The 20,401-nt window shown below is 46.6% G+C and overlaps 1 protein-coding gene across 4 annotated transcripts in view; it reads right to left on the bottom strand.

Annotated features, from left to right (window-relative positions):
- Window positions 1-3,040: 3,040 nt before the first annotated feature.
- The window catches only part of CLCC1 (chloride channel CLIC like 1), a 148,295-nt gene continuing 130,934 nt past the window's right edge, over window positions 3,041-20,401 (bottom strand). For all 4 annotated transcript variants that reach the window (XM_040408442.1, XM_040408445.1, XM_040408446.1 and 1 more), the window contains 3 exons: window positions 17,446-17,935; window positions 9,499-9,542; window positions 3,041-3,349 (listed from right to left, as the gene is read on the bottom strand). In XM_040408442.1, coding sequence (XP_040264376.1) covers window positions 3,311-3,349; window positions 9,499-9,542; window positions 17,446-17,935 — 573 coding nt within the window. In that variant the 3' untranslated portion in view covers window positions 3,041-3,310. The remainder of the gene's footprint in view (window positions 3,350-9,498; window positions 9,543-17,445; window positions 17,936-20,401) is intronic.

Raw genomic sequence — 20,401 nt, 5'->3', positions numbered from 1 at the left:
TAAGGTTCAGAACGTTAATGCCTCGCTTCAGGCTCTGATGGCACAGCGTGCAAACCACTCGGGTCTTGTCGTCAGCACATTGTTTGAAGAAGTGCCATGCCAGGGAACTCCTTGAAGCTGCCTTTGGGGTGCTCGGTCCCAGATGGCGGCGGTCAGTAGCAGGCGGAGTCTCTTGGCGGCGGGTGTTCTGATTTTGCCCACTGCTCCCTCTTTTGCTACGCTGATGGCTCGGTCTCACCACTGCCTCTTCCTCCGAACTGTGAAAGTCAGTGGCACGACCTTCATTCCATGTGGGGTCTAGGACCTCATCGTCCCCTGCATCGTCTTCCACCCAGTCTTGATCCCTGACCTCCTGTTCAGTCTGCACACTGCAGAAAGACGCAGCAGTTGGCACCTGTGTTTTGTCATCATTAGAGACGTGCTGAGGTGGTATTCCCATGTCCTCATCATCAGGAAACATAAGTGGTTGGGCGTTAGTGCATTCTATCTCTTCCACCCCTGGTGAAGAGCTAGGTGGATGCCCTTGGGAAACCCTGGCAGCAGAGTCTTCAAACAGCATAAGAGACTGTCTGAGCCTCAAGTTATGCAGCAGTTTCCCTGATATGCATGGGGGTGATGTGACAGACTGATGGGCTTGGTTTTCATGCGCCATCTGTGCGCTTTCTGCAGAAGACTGGGTGGGAGATAATGTGAACGTGCTGGATGCACTGTCGGCCACCCAATTGACTAATGCCTGTACCTGCTCAGGCCTTACCATCCTTAGAACGGCATTGGGCCCCACCAAATATCCCTGTAAATTCTGGCGGCTACTGGGACCTGAGGTAGTTGGTACACTAGGACGTGTGGCTGTGGCAGAACGGCCAAGTCCTTTCCCAGCACCAGAGGGTCCACTAACACCACCACGACCATGTCCACGTCCGCGTCCCTTATTAGATGTTTTCCTCATTGTTCCCGTTCACCACAATTTTGAGAATGGCAAATTTGGGAATAGTTTTTCAACCCAGAAAAAAAAATGTGCTTTTACGGTCACTACAAATAACTTGACCAGCTAAAACAGTACAGATTTGCTTGAATAGAAATGCAAGACCTGTTTTTTTTTGCACTGTGTGACAGGTTAAGATTTAATCTCAGAATCAGACTTCTATCTGCACGGTAGCGTGTGTCTTAGGTTTTTCTGAATGACACTATCAGTACCTTCAATGTAAGATATCCTTTTTGGGATAGATTTCAAGTAGGCCTCAAATACCAGAAACTAGTTATTTTGAGAATGGCAAATTTGGGAATAGTTTTTCAACCCAGAAAAAAAATAGGGCTTTTACGGTCGCTACAAATAACTTGACCAGCTAAAACAGTACAGATTTGCTTGAATAGAAATGTGAGACCTGTTTTTTTTTGCACTGTGTGACAGGTTAAGGTTTAATCTCAGAATCAGACTTCTATCTGCACGCTAGCGTGTGTCTTAGGTTTTTCTGAATGACACTATCAGTACCTTCAATGTAAGATATCCTTTTTGGGATAGATTTCAAGTAGGCCTCAAATACCAGAAACTAGTTATTTTGAGAATGGCAAATTTGGGAATAGTTTTTCAACCCAGAAAAAAAATAGGGCTTTTACGGTCGCTACAAATAACTTGACCAGCTAAAACAGTACAGATTTGCTTGAATAGAAATGTGAGACCTGTTTTTTTTTGCACTGTGTGACAGGTTAAGGTTTAATCTCAGAATCAGACTTCTATCTGCACGGTAGCGTGTGTCTTAGGTTTTTCTGAATGACACTATCAGTACCTTCAATGTAAGATATCCTTTTTGGGATAGATTTCAAGTAGGCCTCATATACCAGAAACTAGTTATTTTGAGAATGGCAAATTTGGGAATAGTTTTTCAACCCAGAACAAAAAGTGTGCTTTTACGGTCACTACAAATAACTTGACCAGCTAAAACAGTACAGATTTGGTTGAATAGAAATGTCAGGTCTATTTTTTAGGCGCTGGGTGACAGGCTCAACTTGCCCCTGATGTAGTATATGGCCAAAAAATAACCACACTGTTGATAGTTAAATGCACTTCGGTGACACAGGCTCAGCCTGCAGCTGATGTAGTATATGGCCAAAAAATAACCAGACCGTTGATGGTTAAATGCACTTCGGTGACACAGGCTCAGCCTGCAGCTGATGTAGGATATAGCACAAAATAACCACACTATTGATGGTTAAATACACTTGGTGATAGCTTGTGCTGGCGCACCACAAGTCACAAAATGGCCGCCGATCACCCCAGAAAAAAAGTGATCTAAAAACGCTCTGGGCAGCCTCAAAAAAGTGAGCAAGTCAATATTAGCACTTCAATGATCCACAGCTGCAGATCGATCACAGAATGAAGTCTTTTGGAGGAGTTAATCACTGCCTAATCTCGCCCCAACGTCGCAGCTGCAACCTCTCCCTATGCTTCAATCAGCAGAGTGACGTGCAGCGCAACGTGACCCAAGCTTATATAGAGGCTAGGTCACATGCTGGACTGGCCAATCACAGCCATGCCAATAGTAGGCAAGGCTGTGATGGCCTCTTGGGGCAAGTAGTATGACGCTTGTTGATTGGCTGCTTTGCAGCCTTTCAAAAAGCGCCAAGAAAGCGCCGAACACCGAACACGGACTTTTACGAAAATGTTCGGGTTCGGGTCCGTGTCACGGACACCCCAAAATTCGGTACGAACCCGAACTATACAGTTCGGGTTCGCTCATCCCTAGTCAGGAACAATGACTCCACATCCTGGCAACATATGTAAAAGGCAAGGAACTAACCAATGCAAAGGAAAGATACAACATATGGCCTCTCTTCATGTTCTCAGTGGGGAATTATTTTTTTTAAATTGCTGACCACCCAAAAGGTCCTAGCACCTGATGACCTGATTTCTTGTGGAGTCCATAAGCTGTTATTTCTCATTGCGTTGTGGGAAGACTGGCGGATGTCTCTATGGTGGACAGCACTCTCCTCTGCCTTTTTATCCAGAATGTATTTGAGCTCCCTTTGCCAATACTTGTTCCTTTGCTAATACTGAGGAATATGGCAGATGTAAGGTTCTTCTCCACACAAAATGTCCTTATTCCACAACATTATATCATTTTCAGATTAAGCAGTTGTATTGCAGGAAATTAGAGGAGTAGAAATACTATAAAATTTTGTAAGTAGTAATAAAATGATAGCAGTCCAACCTAAAACAAAAAAAACAAAACTTCTAATCTCCTCCCGTCATTACAGCTCAGTACACAGACACACGGCTATGATGGATGTAGCTGCCGATTCCGCTGCATGTACCTCAGCTGCTGATTGGTGCTTCACAACCCGTAGACACTTCCTGCAAATAAAAGGTAATTTACAGGGGGGTGTGGCCAGCAGCCGACATGAGCGGTCGCACTTAGCTGAGCTCCGACAAAGAAGCCCCGACTTCACCGTCATCCTGAACTTACCCGACCGCAATCGGCAGGGGGGAGAGGACTGGGCAGACCCCAAGGACCGAGAATGTCCAGGAATAAATCGCGGTCGACGGATGAAAAGCTCCGTGAGTACGCCCGCTCTGATAGCCAAGATGGTGCTGCCTCTGGGTCACACTTGACTAAGCAGGATACATCAAGAGACTCGCTTGCCTCCGGAGGAGACCCTGCCCAGGAGTCTGAGCCCTCTTTGAAACAAGTAACCGAGCAGCTTTTACGAGCCATAGCCAGCTGCCGCTCTTCTCTATCTGGTAAGCTGGAGGAGGTGAAAGTAGATATTGGCCTGCTGAGGCATGACATGCAAAATATGCGGGAACGAATCACAGAGACTGAGAATCGAATTTCTGCTGTGGAAGACCGCACGGACCCTATACCCACGCAAATAGCGGAATTAGAGAAGAGGGTGGAATTCTGGCAACAGAAATGCGACGACTACGACAATTGCACACGTCGCAATAATTTGCGCATTATAGGGCTACCAGAGAGAGCGGAGGGCACTAATCCAAGTGTCTTTGTGACCTCATGGCTATGGTCTATGTTTCCAGACGCCATTTTTTCCTCCACCTTCATAGTTGAGAGGGCTCACCATTCGCCAGCAAAGCCTTTACCACCGGGGGCACCTCCGAGGCCTCTAGGTCTAGGCTACTCAACTCTGCAGATAGAGATCATATTCTTCAGCTGGCCCGACGCAAACCAGAACTGCATTTCGAAAATGCAAATATCATGCTATTTCCAGATTTTTCAGCAGAGCTACAAAAGCGCAGGGCAACCTTTACTGTGGTCAAAAGAAGGCTTAAAGATCTGAATCTACCGTACTCAATAGTATATCCGGCTAGACTGCGCGTCGCAGACGGGGAAACCAACAGATTCTTTAACACACCGATGGAAGTCTCCAATTGGTTGGACGACAAAGCTAGACCAGCAAGAGCTCAAAAATAAGCCATCTCTATTGAACTAAACTTAATGCCAGTGGACTTCGAGTCTCATCAGGAGCTGAGTCATCTCTATACTCGTCCTCCTTCCATCCTCTCTGCTCCTTCCCTTTATATCTTTTCTTTTTCTCTCTTTATACATGCCACCTTCTTCTCCATCTCTACCTTCACTGGTTGAAATTTCTCAGGTGAACCCAAGAGTCATGGGATATAGACGAGACCAAGAAACAAATGAGCTTCTCCTTGCTCGGTCTATAGTATATCAGTCATAAGGGACTTTCTCCTCTGAGAGTATCTCCTGTCTATCATTTATATAACTCCATATGTTTGCGAGTATTAATGAGCGTTGAAGTTGGGGGTCATGTTTACAATGCTGTAGTTCAGTGTGTTCCAGTGCAACGGGCAAACACCGCCATTAGCACACCCAGTGTGATTATTGCCACGGAAATTTTGATAGTTTCACCCTAATTACCAGGATATCTGGGTTGGGTCACTGAGTTTACACCTCAATCCATAGATACATTCTGGTATGTTTCAGTTTAATAGTTGGTTCTTTTATACTGTCAGATCAACAATGGTATATGTATTACTTATTGATAGGATCTTGGAAGCTGGATTGCAGAGGATGGGGAAGGAGTACAATGATTATTATGATAATCTGATATACGTATAATGTCCTGGAACATCAGGGGGCTAGGGAGCGCCAGGAAACGCACTATGGTTTTTTCAGCAGTCAGACAATTCAATCCCCATATTTTGTGCCTTCAGGAGACACACTTAACTTCAGCCCTCACTAAACGGGCACATAAGAACTGGGTTCAATGGGAACAGCACTCATGTCATACTAATTTATCCAGGGGTGTCTCTTTGCTGGTACATAAATCCTTAAGATGGGAGGTCGAGAAATTGCAAATTGATCCCGATGGACGGTTCATCTTTGTGGCCGCATACATCAATTGTGTCCTAGATGTGATTATGGGTGTATATATACCCCCACCTTCCTCCTTGCATGTATTACACCAGGAAATGAGCTTTGCCGCGTCTTATCCATCGGCTAGGGTGTTGTGCATGGGGGATTGTAATATGACATTATGCAACAGCTTGGACAGGTTCCACTCAGGGGGGACGCGACAGAGGCCGAGAGATTCTAAAATCGCCATTAGCCGGGTTGTTGGAAGAAGTGGGGTGGATAGATATGTGGTGCCTTAAATATCTGGAGGATAGGACCTATTCATGCCAGTCACAATACCCTGTCACGTATTGATTATACCTTTGGCAATTCTGCTATGTGCTCTGTGGACTACACTGTGGAATATGGAGCTAGAGGAGTCTCTGACCATAGCCCCGTGAAATTGACTCTGATTTCCAAGGATAAAGGGTTAGGATATTCCATGAGAATACACCCTTTTTGTCTGACTTTATTTTCACCAACTGTTCGTATTCCTGATCAGTTGTCTGTGTTTATGTCAGACCATACAGTTCATGAAGATGCATCATTAGTATGGGAAACCTTGAAAGCGTACTTGAGGGGATGCCTGAAATCATCCATCTCTTTTATCAGCTAGATAGGAACAGGAATTGGCAACTGAATGCTCCGGATTGGAGGAGGTATATGTGGCAGACCCTACAGACCATAACAGGGAGGAATAGCTATTAAAAGGATGCCAATACCTCACTTTATTGAACGAAAAAGCTCAACGTAAAATGTTTTTTTATTAAACAATCCTACTTTGAGTTAGGAAATTAATCTGGCAAATTATTAGCACATAAAGTAAGACCGAATCCGGCATCCTCTGCAGTACTTCCTATCCAAGCTGATGACACTAGCATAATGACAGAGCCTGGTGCAATTGCCCAGAGGTTTCGGGAGTTTTATCAGGATTTATACAAGGCTCGGGGTGAATACACCTCAGGGGAAGTTTTAGACTACCTCCAGGAAGTGGAATTTCCCAAATTGTCAAGCGAGGCAGTAGAGCTGTTAGAGGCCCCAATAAAGCCCCAAGAAATTACGGATGCCATCGCCTCCTTAGCAAGGGGGAAGTCCCCCGGCCCAGATGGTTTGCCACTGGAAGTATATGCCAAATATGCAGATAATTGGTCTCCCCCTCTGATTCAAATGTATGAGGACTCCTTTGTAAAAGGGAGTTTACCACAGTCATTATATAAGGCTACTATTGTGGTGCTTCTTAAACCAGGCAAGGATCAGACTGAATGTGGATCATATAGACCTATATCTTTATTGAACCTTGATTATAAAATATTGGCCAAGATACTGGCTATGCGCTTGACAGGTGTTATTAATGGTATTATCCATCCCGATCAGTCGGGATTCTTGCCTAGCAGAACCACAACAGATAACATCAGAAGAGTACAGGTGATAACCCAGATAGGTCTTAGGCAGAAGCAGAAATGGGCATTGGCATCCTTAGACACTGCTAAGGCTTTTGATTCAGTGGAATGGCCGTACCTGTTAACCACTCTTTAATGCTTTGGATTTGGACCCAACTTCATTAAATGGATCTCAATATTATACCAACAACCAAAGGCCAATGTTCTAGTAAATGGTATGTGCTCGGCATTCTTCTATCTGGGTCGAAGGACCAGGCAGGGGTGCCCACTATTCTCTTTATTATTTGCCCTGGCAATAGAACCCCTAGCCATGCGGATTAGAGGTGATCCACAATATAGAGGAGTGCAGGTGAAAGAGAGGGAGGACAGGGTGGGACTTTATGCAGACGACATGGTGCTCTTTATGTCAGAGGTGGAGGGTACCCTTACTCGTGCCATCTCTCTAATTGGCGCTTTTAGCTATTTTGGCACCGAAAATGACGGAAATTCAGGCGGATCCAGCATGTAAGTGGAACCTACACTTTCTGAATTTTATGATGGCCGCTATGGCACATAACAGGTATATTTAGTGTTAGGAACCCGTCTAACTAGAGATTGCCTTGACGTTCGGCAGACGGGCTCAAATAATTTTGTACAAAACGATTTGCCAAGTATCTCTAACTTATTAGTTCAGCATTTGCTATTATGATGCAATTTTGTACCTTATTTGATTTGCAGTGAGCTGTTGCATTGCTTGTTTTGTTTAACAGTCTTGTTCTCAGCCATAGCAACGTGCCCCTGCGCTTTGGGATGTGCTGACTGACCCCCTTTTTCTTTAGCTATTTTTCAGGGTTACGGATTAATTGGTCCAAATCTGCTCTGTTCCCACTTTACACTTCAGAAGAGATATGTTTCCTCAGAGAATTTCCTGTGGTTACTAAATTTCAATACTTGGGCATATTTATTACGATGGATGCCGGATCCTTCCACTCTCACAACATACAACCTCTTCTAGATTACAGCAGAGATAAATTTTGGGTGTGGAGTGGCTTACCACTATCCGTATCGGGTCGAATTAATCTAATCAAGTTAATTATACTGCCTAAGTACCTATATGTGTTAGAACATGCCCCCTATATAGTGCCCAAGGCAATTTTTCAGCAGTTTACTTCAATAATGTCACCATTTATCTGGGGCACTAATAGATCTAAATTGTCCATATCCAACCTATGTCGTCCTAGGGGGAAGGGGGGGGGGGGGGAGGAGAGGAGAGGAGGAATGTCTTTGCCTGACTTTCACCTGTACTATCTAGCGGGTCAACTGAGGCATCTGCGGACCTGGGTGTCCCGCACAAAGCAACTAGCCAACTTGGAAGCTCATTTGGCCGCATATCTGAACCTTAAATCTCTATGGCCTGTGCTGGAGAAACCTCAGTTATTCTCACGAATACTGTTACCAATACATAGATTGGCTATACAGGTCTGGGAGACCTGCAAGATAATACATGCATATAGGGGTTGTATGGCTGAGACACCACTATGGGACAATCCTATGCTCCCCTCTCTGGTTTCTCTTCCTGGGAAACAATTCTGGAAGGAATGTGGCATACGAACTTTGGGAGATGTGTATAGCGATAACGTTTTTAACACTTTTGACGCTTTAAGTAATAGATACGACCTACCTAGAACATCATTTTATAGGTTTCTACAATTAAGACATGCTTTGCATTCCCACTTCAGTGCCACCCAAATTGATATATCCAACTATCCAATGAGTGAGTGAGTGAGTGAGTGAGTGTACCAAGATACAATCTACCCCACTCCTAGCCATTTCTAAATAGAAAACCATAATATCAGAACTTAAGATGAAGACATGGATGATGTCTTGGAGTCACCATCCCTGGTTTCCCCTGCTATTAATAGTAAGTTCATACAGTTATGCATTATACACCAATGTTATTTAACACCCTCAAGATTGTATAAGATGGGCAGGCTCTCACATTCAAGATGTCACAGGTGCGCTGCAGTAGGGGCTAAATTTTGGCATCTTATATGGGCCTGTACATATATATACAGACATTTTGGAAGGAAATTACGGATTTCTTGTCTAATTTGCTGACTCTTCCCGTCCCTATGGATCCTATGATATGCCTATTTGGTATCATGGATGAGGTTATTTATACACATTATACCAGAATATTCTTGAGGGAAGTTCTATTTTTGGCACGGAAAGCCATAGTTATAGTATTCAAAAATCGAGGGTGTTCCCCTAAGTTCCTATAGGTCTGGGGATTGTGGTGCTCCTCTTCACTAACTTTGTTCATAGATTCACTGATGCTTTAATTACTGCATCCAGATAGACCTTATATTGGGGTAAACATGTATAAGTTACTCATATGTGATCTGCTCTATGTATACCAAATGTCATGCTCTTTCTGATTAAGATTGTAAAGACACAGTACTTGTCCTTTTTCAGAATTTTGGTTATGTACAGTTGTTCTATTCACAGTTCGTTACTATATACCTGTTCAATAAAACGAGAAAAAAAAAGAAGGGAATATACATTTTACACAAGGCAGAGAGTAGTCTTCAGGCTCTTTTAATAACATACAATGATTAAACACTGAATACCAAAAAAAAGCACTTTCCAAAAGAATGCAATGTCCAAATAAAAAAAATGTGCAATACAGCAGCAAGGACACCGAGGACCATCACTGCTATGAAGGCCATGTGGAAGGATTATTATTAAGTGACTTCTCTATTCATCTTCTGTTCTGAGGGCTCCTTTTTCAAATCACCTTGAAAACAAAGCAACAGATCAACAGCTTAATCTTTTGGGTACCTGCAAATTTATGGCATGCAGAGCTGACATCTGTGGGTGCTATGAGCTACGGTACTGCTTTAATGTATGTAATGTGCTCTATGGAAAATGCAAGACAATAATTGTTAAATGGTTTGTGCAAATGCCCTCGTTTATGTGCTACGCCGGTCTTGATGGGGCCCTTCACCATAAACTAAGGGGCACATTTATTAAGACTGGCGTTTTAGACAAGGTCTTAATAAAGGTCCATAGCTGGCGGTGGATCCGCCGGAGTTATGTAGAGGCGCAGGTCTCTTTGAAGTATCCAAATGTAAGACCACTTCCTTGCTGTCTTACATTTAGACCATTTTCTACACCTGAAACAGGCGTAGAAAATGGTAAATGAGCTTCCCCATCCACGCCACACTCACAATTTTAGACCTGGTGCAATCAGGGAGAAGTCACAGATTGCGCCTTAAATACGCCTAATTTAGGTGTATTTCAGATTAATAAATGACCGCCTAAGTGCTTTCTCTGGCAGTCTGCGCACCAGACTGAAATCTACTCCAGCATCTAACGGGCAAAGATTTCAATCATCATTTACCCCAGGTTCTGACTAAAATGATAAGTGTGTTGGGACTGGTGGGCCCGCTCATGTACCACCCTTGTGGCAAGGGCGGAAAAAAAAAAAAAAAGACAGTTGTGAGTAGATTTAGTAACAATGGCATTTAAACATAAAAAAACTGGGTTTTGTGTCTTTTTCTTAACAAAAACCAGGCGTAAAGAGATGGTAACTCTACCCTTTAATGGAAACCTGTCACCATAAAAATGCAATGTAAGCTACAAGCAGCATGTTATAGAGCAGGAGGAGCTGAGCAGATATAAAGTTTTAAAGGAATAGACTCTGTATAATCTGCATTTCATGCATTTACATTCCTGCTCATTCTGGGCTTCGACATCACGAGAAAAGGATTTTACGGTGAGTACAAAAAATCCAATTTTCTCGTGCATGGCATTGGGGGACACAGCACCATGGGACGTCCAAAAGCAGTCCCCGAGGGTGGGAAAAGAACAACCATGCCACCTGTTGGGCATACAGGAGCGGGAGAACCATGTGACCCAACAGGAGAAAACACGGAATGGGCAAGAGGTTCCATAACAAGGAAAAAACCTCAAGGAAGAATCAGTGAAGACTGTCAGCACCCCAGGAAAAATGCCTGGAAGAAAAACCCAAATGCAAGAATGCGGCAAAAGGGAACACCGAGCTCAGCAAAGGGCTGGAGAAAAAATTAGGACAGCACCGCGTGTTGGGACTACCTAACGCTCTAAATTGTCTCAGACCCAAAGAGCGAAAAAAAACCTGTGGCCAACCCCTGACAGGCCAGGGGAGAAAGGAAACAAGGAAGTACTGGAAGCCAAAAGAGTGAGGGAAGCCATAGCAAGGCTCACATGTGAAGGGAGCAGGTCTCCCCTCACCGCAAGGCCAGGTGATGAAGTTAAGCTCCCTATTTAAAAGTCGAAAACCCAAGGCTGCTAGAGGAAACCGCCAACCCTTGGAGAAGGAGGGGGTTGTAGGTAAAAGCCAGGAAAAAAGAGTAAGACCTGCGTCCCCAAAAAGGAGACGAGGCTCGAGCCTCTGAAAACAAGATATCACTGTGAAGCGTAAGACCAGAGGAAACTCTGGGCATGTGAAGCATCAGGGAAAAAAGGAACCAGATACAGGCCCAGGAAATCTCAGCAGGACACACTGGACTGAAAGACATGGAAGTAGAAGGAGAGTACTCCAAACAGCCTAAGGAGGAAGGTTCTACAACAGGAGGAGGTCCCTCTCGAAGGAGACCATACGGCGGAATTGCAAACCGTAGAGCTAAACCACTCAATACCAGGTACTTGACGTGGGAGGATGGGAAAAGAGACACGAATCCCAAGAGGACCACAAGGCTATTGGAACCCATAAAGGGAACAATCAACCCAGGCCCCGACCCCCCCAAAAAAACGATTGTCATGCAGAACCTGAGTGGTCAAATGAACGGGGACAGGGACTCCAGAAAGGAGTACCCGGAATGGGCTCACAAGGAACCAGGAGCTGAACCACCAGAAGACAACGCAAGCCAGAATATCCAGGAAAGGAGAAATGAAACTACCATAGGGGAACGGACATTGGCCATGGACAACTAGCCATTCCAAGAACAGTGACTAGCAAACTGTATACATTGTCCCAGAGAGGGCAAGTACAGCAGCTCGGGATGTACCACTAAATTGACAGACATCCATATGCATAAGGAATGCAGAAGTCGCCATGAAATAGCCGGGTGAGACTACACAGAAATGTAGAAACCAGCCGCGACCGGCGTACTGAAAACTCCCAGGGGGGAGAAAGTACCTGACAGGTGCAGACGACGGCAAGGTCCAAGGGGACTGCCCCTCTGACATGTAGTACAACTAAGCAGAGAATATAAGGGAATACCGAGAACACCTGGACCCAGAAGGAACTACGGGACCCTGTCCGATGCCAGAGCAATCAGCTGAAAAATTACCTACCAGACAGGTGTGTGGCGCTCAGTGGTCCTGTCCCTGACCCGTCAGGGAGGACGTCCAGCGACGATAAATGCCAATGACCCCAGAAGGATTCCATGTGGCAGAGGACATCCAGCAATGACCGAAAACTGCTGCAGCGGCCGATGCTCACCAGCTACGTGCCCAACAAGGTAGAAGATCCAGTGGAGATCCCTGTACTCCACCAGGAATGGGCTGCTCTGTAATAGGAAACAATGCGAGTACTGCTCTATAACATGGGGTAACGTGGAGCGCAGCATACCGTAGTACCTTATAGAGATGGCAAGAGCAACCCTAGCACAAAGGCCAACAACCACCTGGCCATGGTGTAGGGAGCGTGGTTGTATGTGGACCACCCGCCAGATCAGAACAGATCAGCCATATACTGGAGCTACAAGAATTAGCACTAGACCGACAAGGTGGGGGTTGGGCTGGCCCACCCCTGCCAGATATGGTAACCATGCACATGCAGAACCAGGATGGCCTGTTGTAGACAGTACCCTGAGAAGTACAAGGAGACCATTGAGCACGACAGTAACGGAGTGGAGATGTATGGAAGAACCAAAAGGGTGAAACCAACATCCGCAGCACAGATTAGAACCCGGGGGCAGAAAGCACCCAGTAATACAGAAACTGTATGGGCCACAGATCGAACCATAGGGCCCAGCACTTAGAGTAATACAAACACACGCCTAAAATATAGGGAAAGTGGCTGCATGTCTAAGGAGAGTGGAAACATAGCCACAGAATCTGGGAATGCGACAGCATTTGGAGGGTACAGTTACTCAACCTGTAAAGTAGAAATACGGCTGCGTAGTGCAGAGATACGACCAGACAGGTGTAATGGGTACAGCATCTGGAGATGGTAGTGGTACTACCTTTAAGATCGGAGCAATGTGGCCACATGGTGCACCCTAGAACCAGAGAGGAGCAACAGCTACCGCGTTAGCAATGGTACCTATATTCCGCCCGGAAAGGGGAAAATAGGGCCGCACGGTACCACAAAGAACAAGACAGGTGCACACTACAATCAGGTAGGTGAAATGGCAACTGAAGAATGCCCTCTATTTCGCCTGAAAAAAAGGGAAACAGGGCCGCATAGTACACCATAGAGCCAGACAGGTGTAACGGCTGCAGCATCAGAGACGGTGCAGGAACTCTACCTATGAAGGGAGTAAGATGGCTGTTTGGTGCACACTATGATGAGGTAGGTGCAATGGCCACGGCAATTGGAGGAGGCCTCACTATCTCGTCTGGTAAGGGAAAGAAAATGCCACATGGTACACCATAAGGCCAGACAGGAGCAACAGCTACAGCATCCGGAGATGGTGCAGGTACTCTACCTATGAAGGGACCAAGGTGGCAGCTTGGTGCCGACTAGAACCAGACAGAGGCAATTCTACGGCAATTGAAAGTGGCCTCTATATCTCGCCCGTAGGGAGAAATGTTGCAGCATGGAACACAATAGCGCCATCCAGAGGTATCGGCTACAGCAACAGGAGATGGTGTAGGTACTCTACCTATGAAAGGAGCAAAGTGGCTGGGAACAGACAGGTGCAATTGCTACGGCAATTGAAGGCAGCCTGTATATCTCGCCCGGAAGGGAGAAATAGTGCCGCATGGAACACCATAGAGCCAGCCAGGAGTAATGGCTTCAGCATCTGGAGTAGGTGTAGGTACTCTAGCTATGAAAAGGAGCAAGGCGGATGGAAACAGCCAGATATAATTGCTTTTCCTTACCAACCTACAGGAGGCGCTTGCCTAAGCATCAGCTTGCCTAGAACAGGGTAGAGTGGCGAACACCAACACCAGGATGGGGACCCGGTGGAAACACTCAAATGTGTAGAGCATAGCCCCTGGTATAGGGAAACCAGGAAGGCTTGTCAGGTACAGCCTATGGCAGTGGTGCAGGTACCCCCTGTTAAGGAGAAGGCGTACGTACCAGAGACACCAAGTAGGTGACTAAGTATGCTAAACACGGGGACGGCTGCCTTACCTGTGCGGTTGAATACCTGTGCAGTCAGGGGAGCGCCATCCGAAAAACCACTAGAGGGGGTACCAACCCTGGGTAGGAGAGGTTCCTCCGTGTACGTTAGTCTTGACCTCCCAGAGGGCTTCTGTATGGAGGAAGACCGCCTGATGCTCTGTTCCGAGGGAATCTGTGCAGAGGTGTCCCCAGAGGCAACGGATGGGGTGACAGGAAAGGATTCGTCACCAGCCTCAGGCCTGTCCTGGGGAGGAGGGGTGGAATCCTGTTGAGACCACCTGAGGTTGTACTGTGAGCTACCCTTGCCGGACCCGGTATCTGAGCGTGCCTCATCTGCAGGGAGGACCCTGGGAGGGCATAGGTGGCCGCAATTGGATAGGTAGCGGTCCAGCGACTCTGCCAGAGATTGGGAGAGTCGGACAAGGTTCCCATGGCTTTGACAAAAAGGGAGACCATTCAGGAGGGACCTACACAAAAGGATTTGGTCAGGGGACACAATGGGGTCTGGGAAGAGTTACTGCACACAAGCAGGGACAGGCCGACCGCATGGCAGCCTTCGTAGACAGCGGACGCACGTGAAAACACGTGGCGATCCGAGGAGAGGCTGGGAGAGGAGACCCTCATAGAGCAGCCAGCAGAGGCTGTCATATCTGGACCCGGATGCCATGTTCCCCAAAGAGGTGCTGCAGCAGCTATAGAGGCTGCAGGAGGAATGAAGCAATTAAGGAGGGGGGGGGACGACGACTTGAGTGATCCCTATGTACAGCTTAGCTGCCTTCACACAGTACATAGGACAATGACTTAAAGGGGGTCTGCAGTTCTTTTAAAACTGAGGATCTATCCACTGGATAGATAACCCACGTTAGACCAGTAAAGTGTAGAGGAGATAGCCCCTCCCGAGGGCCGGGCGGGGTCAGAAAAGCCCGGGAAGCAAGGAGGAGGAGCCGGGAACATCGCGGCCTAGCAGGCCCAAAAGCCGGGGCCTCGATTTATGAGGCGGCCGGGAATGGAGCGAGGGGGGCGGGGCGAATCGCGGCCGACCGAGGGGCCTCCGGACCACAAAACTAGGTGAGGAGGGTAGGGGAGCGACGCCTGGGGGTGGGCGGAACAGGGCAAACAGAGCACCTGGGAGCTGGGAACGGGCCATGGAAGATGAGGCCTAGTCCCTGCAAAAGCAGGGGACTAAAGTAGCGGGGAAGGCCCAGGAGAAGACTGTGTGGCCAGGGAGGAGTGAATAAACCAACCAAGGGGAAAGAGAAAGGTGGAGGAAGATGGAGGCTTCCCAGGACCCCCAGCTAAGGTGGATCCCACCCCCCTGGCCACAGGAGGGAACCTAACCCTGGGGCAGGGACACAGGGACAGGGGAATATACTCACTATACTCACCATCTGATGTCTTCAGGCGCCGCAGGATCACCCCTTCGGCAGACTCAACACGGAAACCGTGGGAATGCCGGCAAGCCACTGCGGATGCAGTCTGTGGGGACTGGGTGACCGGCGATGGTACAGAAGTACGCGCCCGCAGGGGAGGCAACTAAAGTGGAACACGATGGAGCCCCAGCCTGCAGCAGGTATAACGGTGGAGATCACCGAGACCTGCAGAAGAGAGAAAAAAGGAATAAAAGAATAAAATAAAAAATAAACAGCAGGACCTGCAAAAAAAGCAGGACAGGTCTGCCTCCTACGGACACTAGACAAAAACTGAATAGCCTTGTGCCTGTGGAGAGGGTATAGCCCAACGGGGAGGAGCCAACACTTTTTGTGTCTAGTGCCTCCTAGTGGTAGTTGGACATATACCCCATGGTGCTGTGTCCCCCAATGCCATGCACGAGAAACTATATATCATTCTGCTCAGCTCCTCCTGCTCTATAACATGCTGCTTGCAGCTCAGACACCACGTTCAACGTGACAGGTTCCCTTTAAACTTATCCACAGGACAGGAGGAGATAAGTGTCTGGTTGGTGGGGATCCTGTGTTTCCTTATGAATAGAGCAGCGGTCGAGCATGCACATCCTTATAGGACTGCCAGCACAACGCTCAGCTATTTCCAGGAGTCTCACAGAGATCAATGGAGCTGCAGAGTACATGCTCAACTATTGCTTTATTCACACAGGGAAACACAGGACACTCGTTCTTGTTATTGGCGGGGTTCCCAGCGGTTGGACGCCCACCAATAAGACACATATCCCCTATCACATAAATTGGGGAGATGATTAAATCTTGGCACAACCCCTTCAAGTGAATGCATATTTAGCCAGATATCTCCAGGCAGGTTTTCATAATGTATATGAATTTGTGCTGGGACTGCTTTAAATAATTCAACACAATTCTGAAACTGAAAGGTGTAAGCGGATGTTCACACAACGGATTTTGAAAGCGCAAAAAAATAAAAAATAAATAAAAAACAAAAAGACTAGTATCAATGGCCTGGGCGGGGCTAAGCTCCATTTAAGTGAACAGAGCTTAGCCGTGCCCAGGCCAGTTGATACTAGTCGTGAAGTCACTGGGCCAGCGGTAAACAGTGAGAAGGCCCTCAAACAGCTAATCGGCGGGGGGTCCCGGATGTCTGACCCCGGCCGGTCAGATGCTGATGATCTATCCAGAGAATAGATCATCAGTTTAAACAAACTTCAAAACCCCTTTAAGCTCAAGGTTTCTGGCGCGCATCCGCAGAAAACACACACACAAAAAAAAGCATGGCTTTATGGAGCTGTTTTTTTATGCTTCCCATTCATTTTAATTGCAGATTTAGCACAGATTCTGCCCCTAGATAGGGCATGCTGCTTTTTTTTTTCCAATGTGGAAAAAAAACCAAGTGCTGCTTCCAACTGAAATGAATGGGAGTCTGTTTTGATGCAGAAATGCTCCAAAATCAACGCCAAAAACTCTGTGTGAACTGGCCCTTAAAATAGAGAGCAATCTCTCCATCAATAATGCCTCCTTATAGAAGACACACATTACAGGCTTAAACGGGTTGTGCATCAATATCTCATCGGCTGGGGTTCAATACCTGGCACTGCCGCAGATCAGCGATTCCTCTTCATTACACTGCCCGTCATCTCCCTTGCAACAACAGCGTAGTGTAATAACAAGTACTCCATTCAAGTGAATAGAGACAGTACTTGTATTACACTGCACTTTAGAGAAGATGGGCAGTGTAATGAAGAGGAAGTAGTGCTCGGATCGAGCACCACCTCCTTTTCAAACAGCTGATTGGCAGGGGTGCCAAGTGTTGGACCCCCGCAGATCAGATATTGATGACCTCTCCTCAAGAGAAGTCATCAATATAAAACCCCTGCACAAGCCCTTTAAACACAACTTACATTACTTGAATGATTCCATTTCTTCTTTTGTTTTACCTTTTAGCTCTAATAATTTGTCCTGTAGGTGCCCTTCCTTCATTATACCGGTATCTTCCAAAAAGTCCTTTCTCCCTTGCAGTTGACTAGAAGATCTTTCAAGAGGCTCCTCAGTCTTTTGATGTTCACCATAAGTATTCTGAAGTAAAGTCTCCACCTCCACCATTTGCTCTTGACTAAAAGATCTCTTGTGTACATGCTCTGCTTTGCCTTGTTGTGTACTATTAGTTATTTCCAGTGGAGAGTCATGTGTCATATGATTTTTAGTCAAAGACTTCTGCTCTATAGGATCTTCTTTCCTTTGCCGTTGCTCCTTTTCGCTTTGACTTGGACCATCAGATGTGTCCTTTGGAAGCTCTTCTTTTCTCTGTTTTCCAGAAGAGCTCAGTTCTACAGGTTTGTCCGTTTTTCCTCTGCTGTCCTCTGTAAACTCCATCTTCTGTCCATGTCCACTATCCTTATCTTTCGAAGAAGAGTCCACCTCTGTACCCTGCAAAGTATAATAACGTTTTAAGTGCTCCAATTCAAATAACTGTGAGGAGTATAAATTAAAGTCATCCTATGGGCTCACTCACAATGCAAAAATGAAAAATGCAGGAAATAGTTGGACACTACCAGCACTGAGCAAAAAGCAGGGCTTAAAAGACAGGCTGAAGAAGTAGTCAGACCAACTATGAAACGAGTGGTACATTCTTCTAATAATCATTTTAAGAAGATTTTTAACCCAATGCTATTTATTCAATGCTGATACCTCAATCATTTCATGCATTTTTGATTTGTATTGCTGGGATCCCAGCCCTGGGGTTGACAGGTGGAGCTGGAACAAGGGGATTCAGTGGCACCTATCAGTGCTGTGCCTCCAGTGAGTATAATAATTACTAAGGCTACTTTCACATCAGTGTTTTCCTTTCCCGTAGTGAGATCCGTCATAGGATCTCAATACCAGAGGAAAAAGCTTCAGTTTTGTCCCCATTCATTGTCAATGGGGACAAAACTGAACTGCGTTCCATTCCGATGATGCACACAAAAGCGCTGGAAGCAGCGTTATTGAGTGCGTCATGGGATACTGATCAAGATGGATCCGTCATGACACACAATGTAAGTCAATGGAGACAGATTCATTTTTTCAGGTCCATCTTGTTCATTTGGGATATAATACAACTGGATCTGTTCTGAACGGATGCAGACAATTGGATTTTTTGTACTCACCGTAAAATCCTTTTCTCGTAGTAGGCATTGGGGGACACAGCACCATGGGTATATGTCCAACTACCACTAGGAGGCACTAGACACAAAAAGTGTTGGCTCCTCCCCGTTGGGCTATACCCTCTCCACAGGCACAAGGCTATTCAGTTTGTACAAAAAGCAGTAGGAGAGAGAAAAAAAGCAAGGAACCAACAACTCCCGTACCGGGAAAGATCAAGAGACCAGCCCGGAAAATCGGAAGTAAAAACATAGGGTGGGATCTGTGTCCCCCAATGCCTACTACGAGAAAAGGATTTTACGGTGAGTACAAAAAATCCAATTTTCTCGTGCATGGCATTGGGGGACACAGCACCATGGGACGTCCCAAAGCAGTCCCCGAGGGTGGGAAAAGAACAGCCATGCCACCGGTTGGGTATACAGGTGCAGGAGAACCATGTGACCCAACAGTAGAAAACACGGAATGGGCAAGAGGTTCCATAACAAGGAAGAAACCTCAAGGAAGAATCAGAGAAGACTGTCAGCACCCCAGGAAAAATGCCTGGAAGAAAATCCCAAATACAAGAAGGCGGCAAAAGGGAACACCGAGCTCAGCCAAGGGCTGGAGAAAAAAATTAGGACAGCACCGCGTGTTGGGACTACCTAACGCTCTAAATTGTCTCAGACCCAAAGAGCGAAAAAACCTGTGGCCAACCCCTGACAGGCCAGGGGAGAAAGGAAACAAGGAAGTACTGGAAGCCAAACGAGTGAGTGAAGCCGTAGCAAGGCTCACATGTGAAGGGAGCAGGTCTCCCCTCACCGCAAGGCAGGTGATGAAGTTATGCGCCCTATTTAAAAGGCGAAAACCCAAGGCTGCTAGAGGAAACCGCCAATCCTTGGAGAAGGAGGGGGTTGTAGGTAAAAGCCAGGAAAAAAGAGTAAGACCTGCGTCCCAAAAACAGGAGATGAGGCCCGAGCCTCGGAAAACAAGATATCACTGTGAAGCGTAAGACCAGAGGAAACTCTGGGCATGTGAAGCATCAGGGAAAAAAGGAACCAGATACAGGCCCAGGAAATCTCAGCAGGACACACTGGACTGAAAGACATGGAAGTAGAAGGAGAGTACTCCAACCGCCTAAGGAGGAAAGGTTCTACAACAGGAGGAGGTCCCTCCCGAAGGAGACCATACGGCGGAATTGCAAACCGTTGTGCTAAACCACTCAATACCAGGTACTTGACGTGGGAGGAAGGGAAAAGAGACACGAATCCCAAGAAGACCACAAGGTTATTGGAACCCATAAAGGGAACAATCAACCCAGGCCCCGATCCCCCCAAAAAAACGATTGCCATGCAGAACCTGAGTGGTCAAATAAACGGGGACCAGGGACTCCAGAAGGAGTACCCGGGATGGGCTCACAAGGAACCAGGAGCTGAACCACCAGAAGACAACGCAAGCCAGAATATCCAGGAAAGGAGAGATGAAACTACCATAGGGGAAGGGACATTGGCCATGGACAACTACCCATTCCAAGAACAGTGACTAGCAAACTGTATACATTGTCCCAGAGAGGACAAGTACAGCAGCTCGGGATGTACCACTAAATTGACAGACATCCATATGCATAAGGAATGCAGAAGTCGCCATGAAAAAGCCAAGTGAGACTACACAGAAATGTAGAAACCAGCCGCGACCGGCGTACTGAAAACTCCCAGGGGGGAGAAAGTACCTGACAGGTGCAAACTACGGCAAGGTCCAAGGGGACTGCCCCTCTGT

This window comes from Bufo bufo, chromosome 9 (genome assembly GCF_905171765.1).
Source record: "Bufo bufo chromosome 9, aBufBuf1.1, whole genome shotgun sequence".
NCBI classification, from domain to species: Eukaryota; Metazoa; Chordata; class Amphibia; order Anura; family Bufonidae; genus Bufo; species Bufo bufo.
Note: the sequence above shows the minus strand (reverse complement) of the source record. Positions and strands in the feature narration are given on the sequence as shown.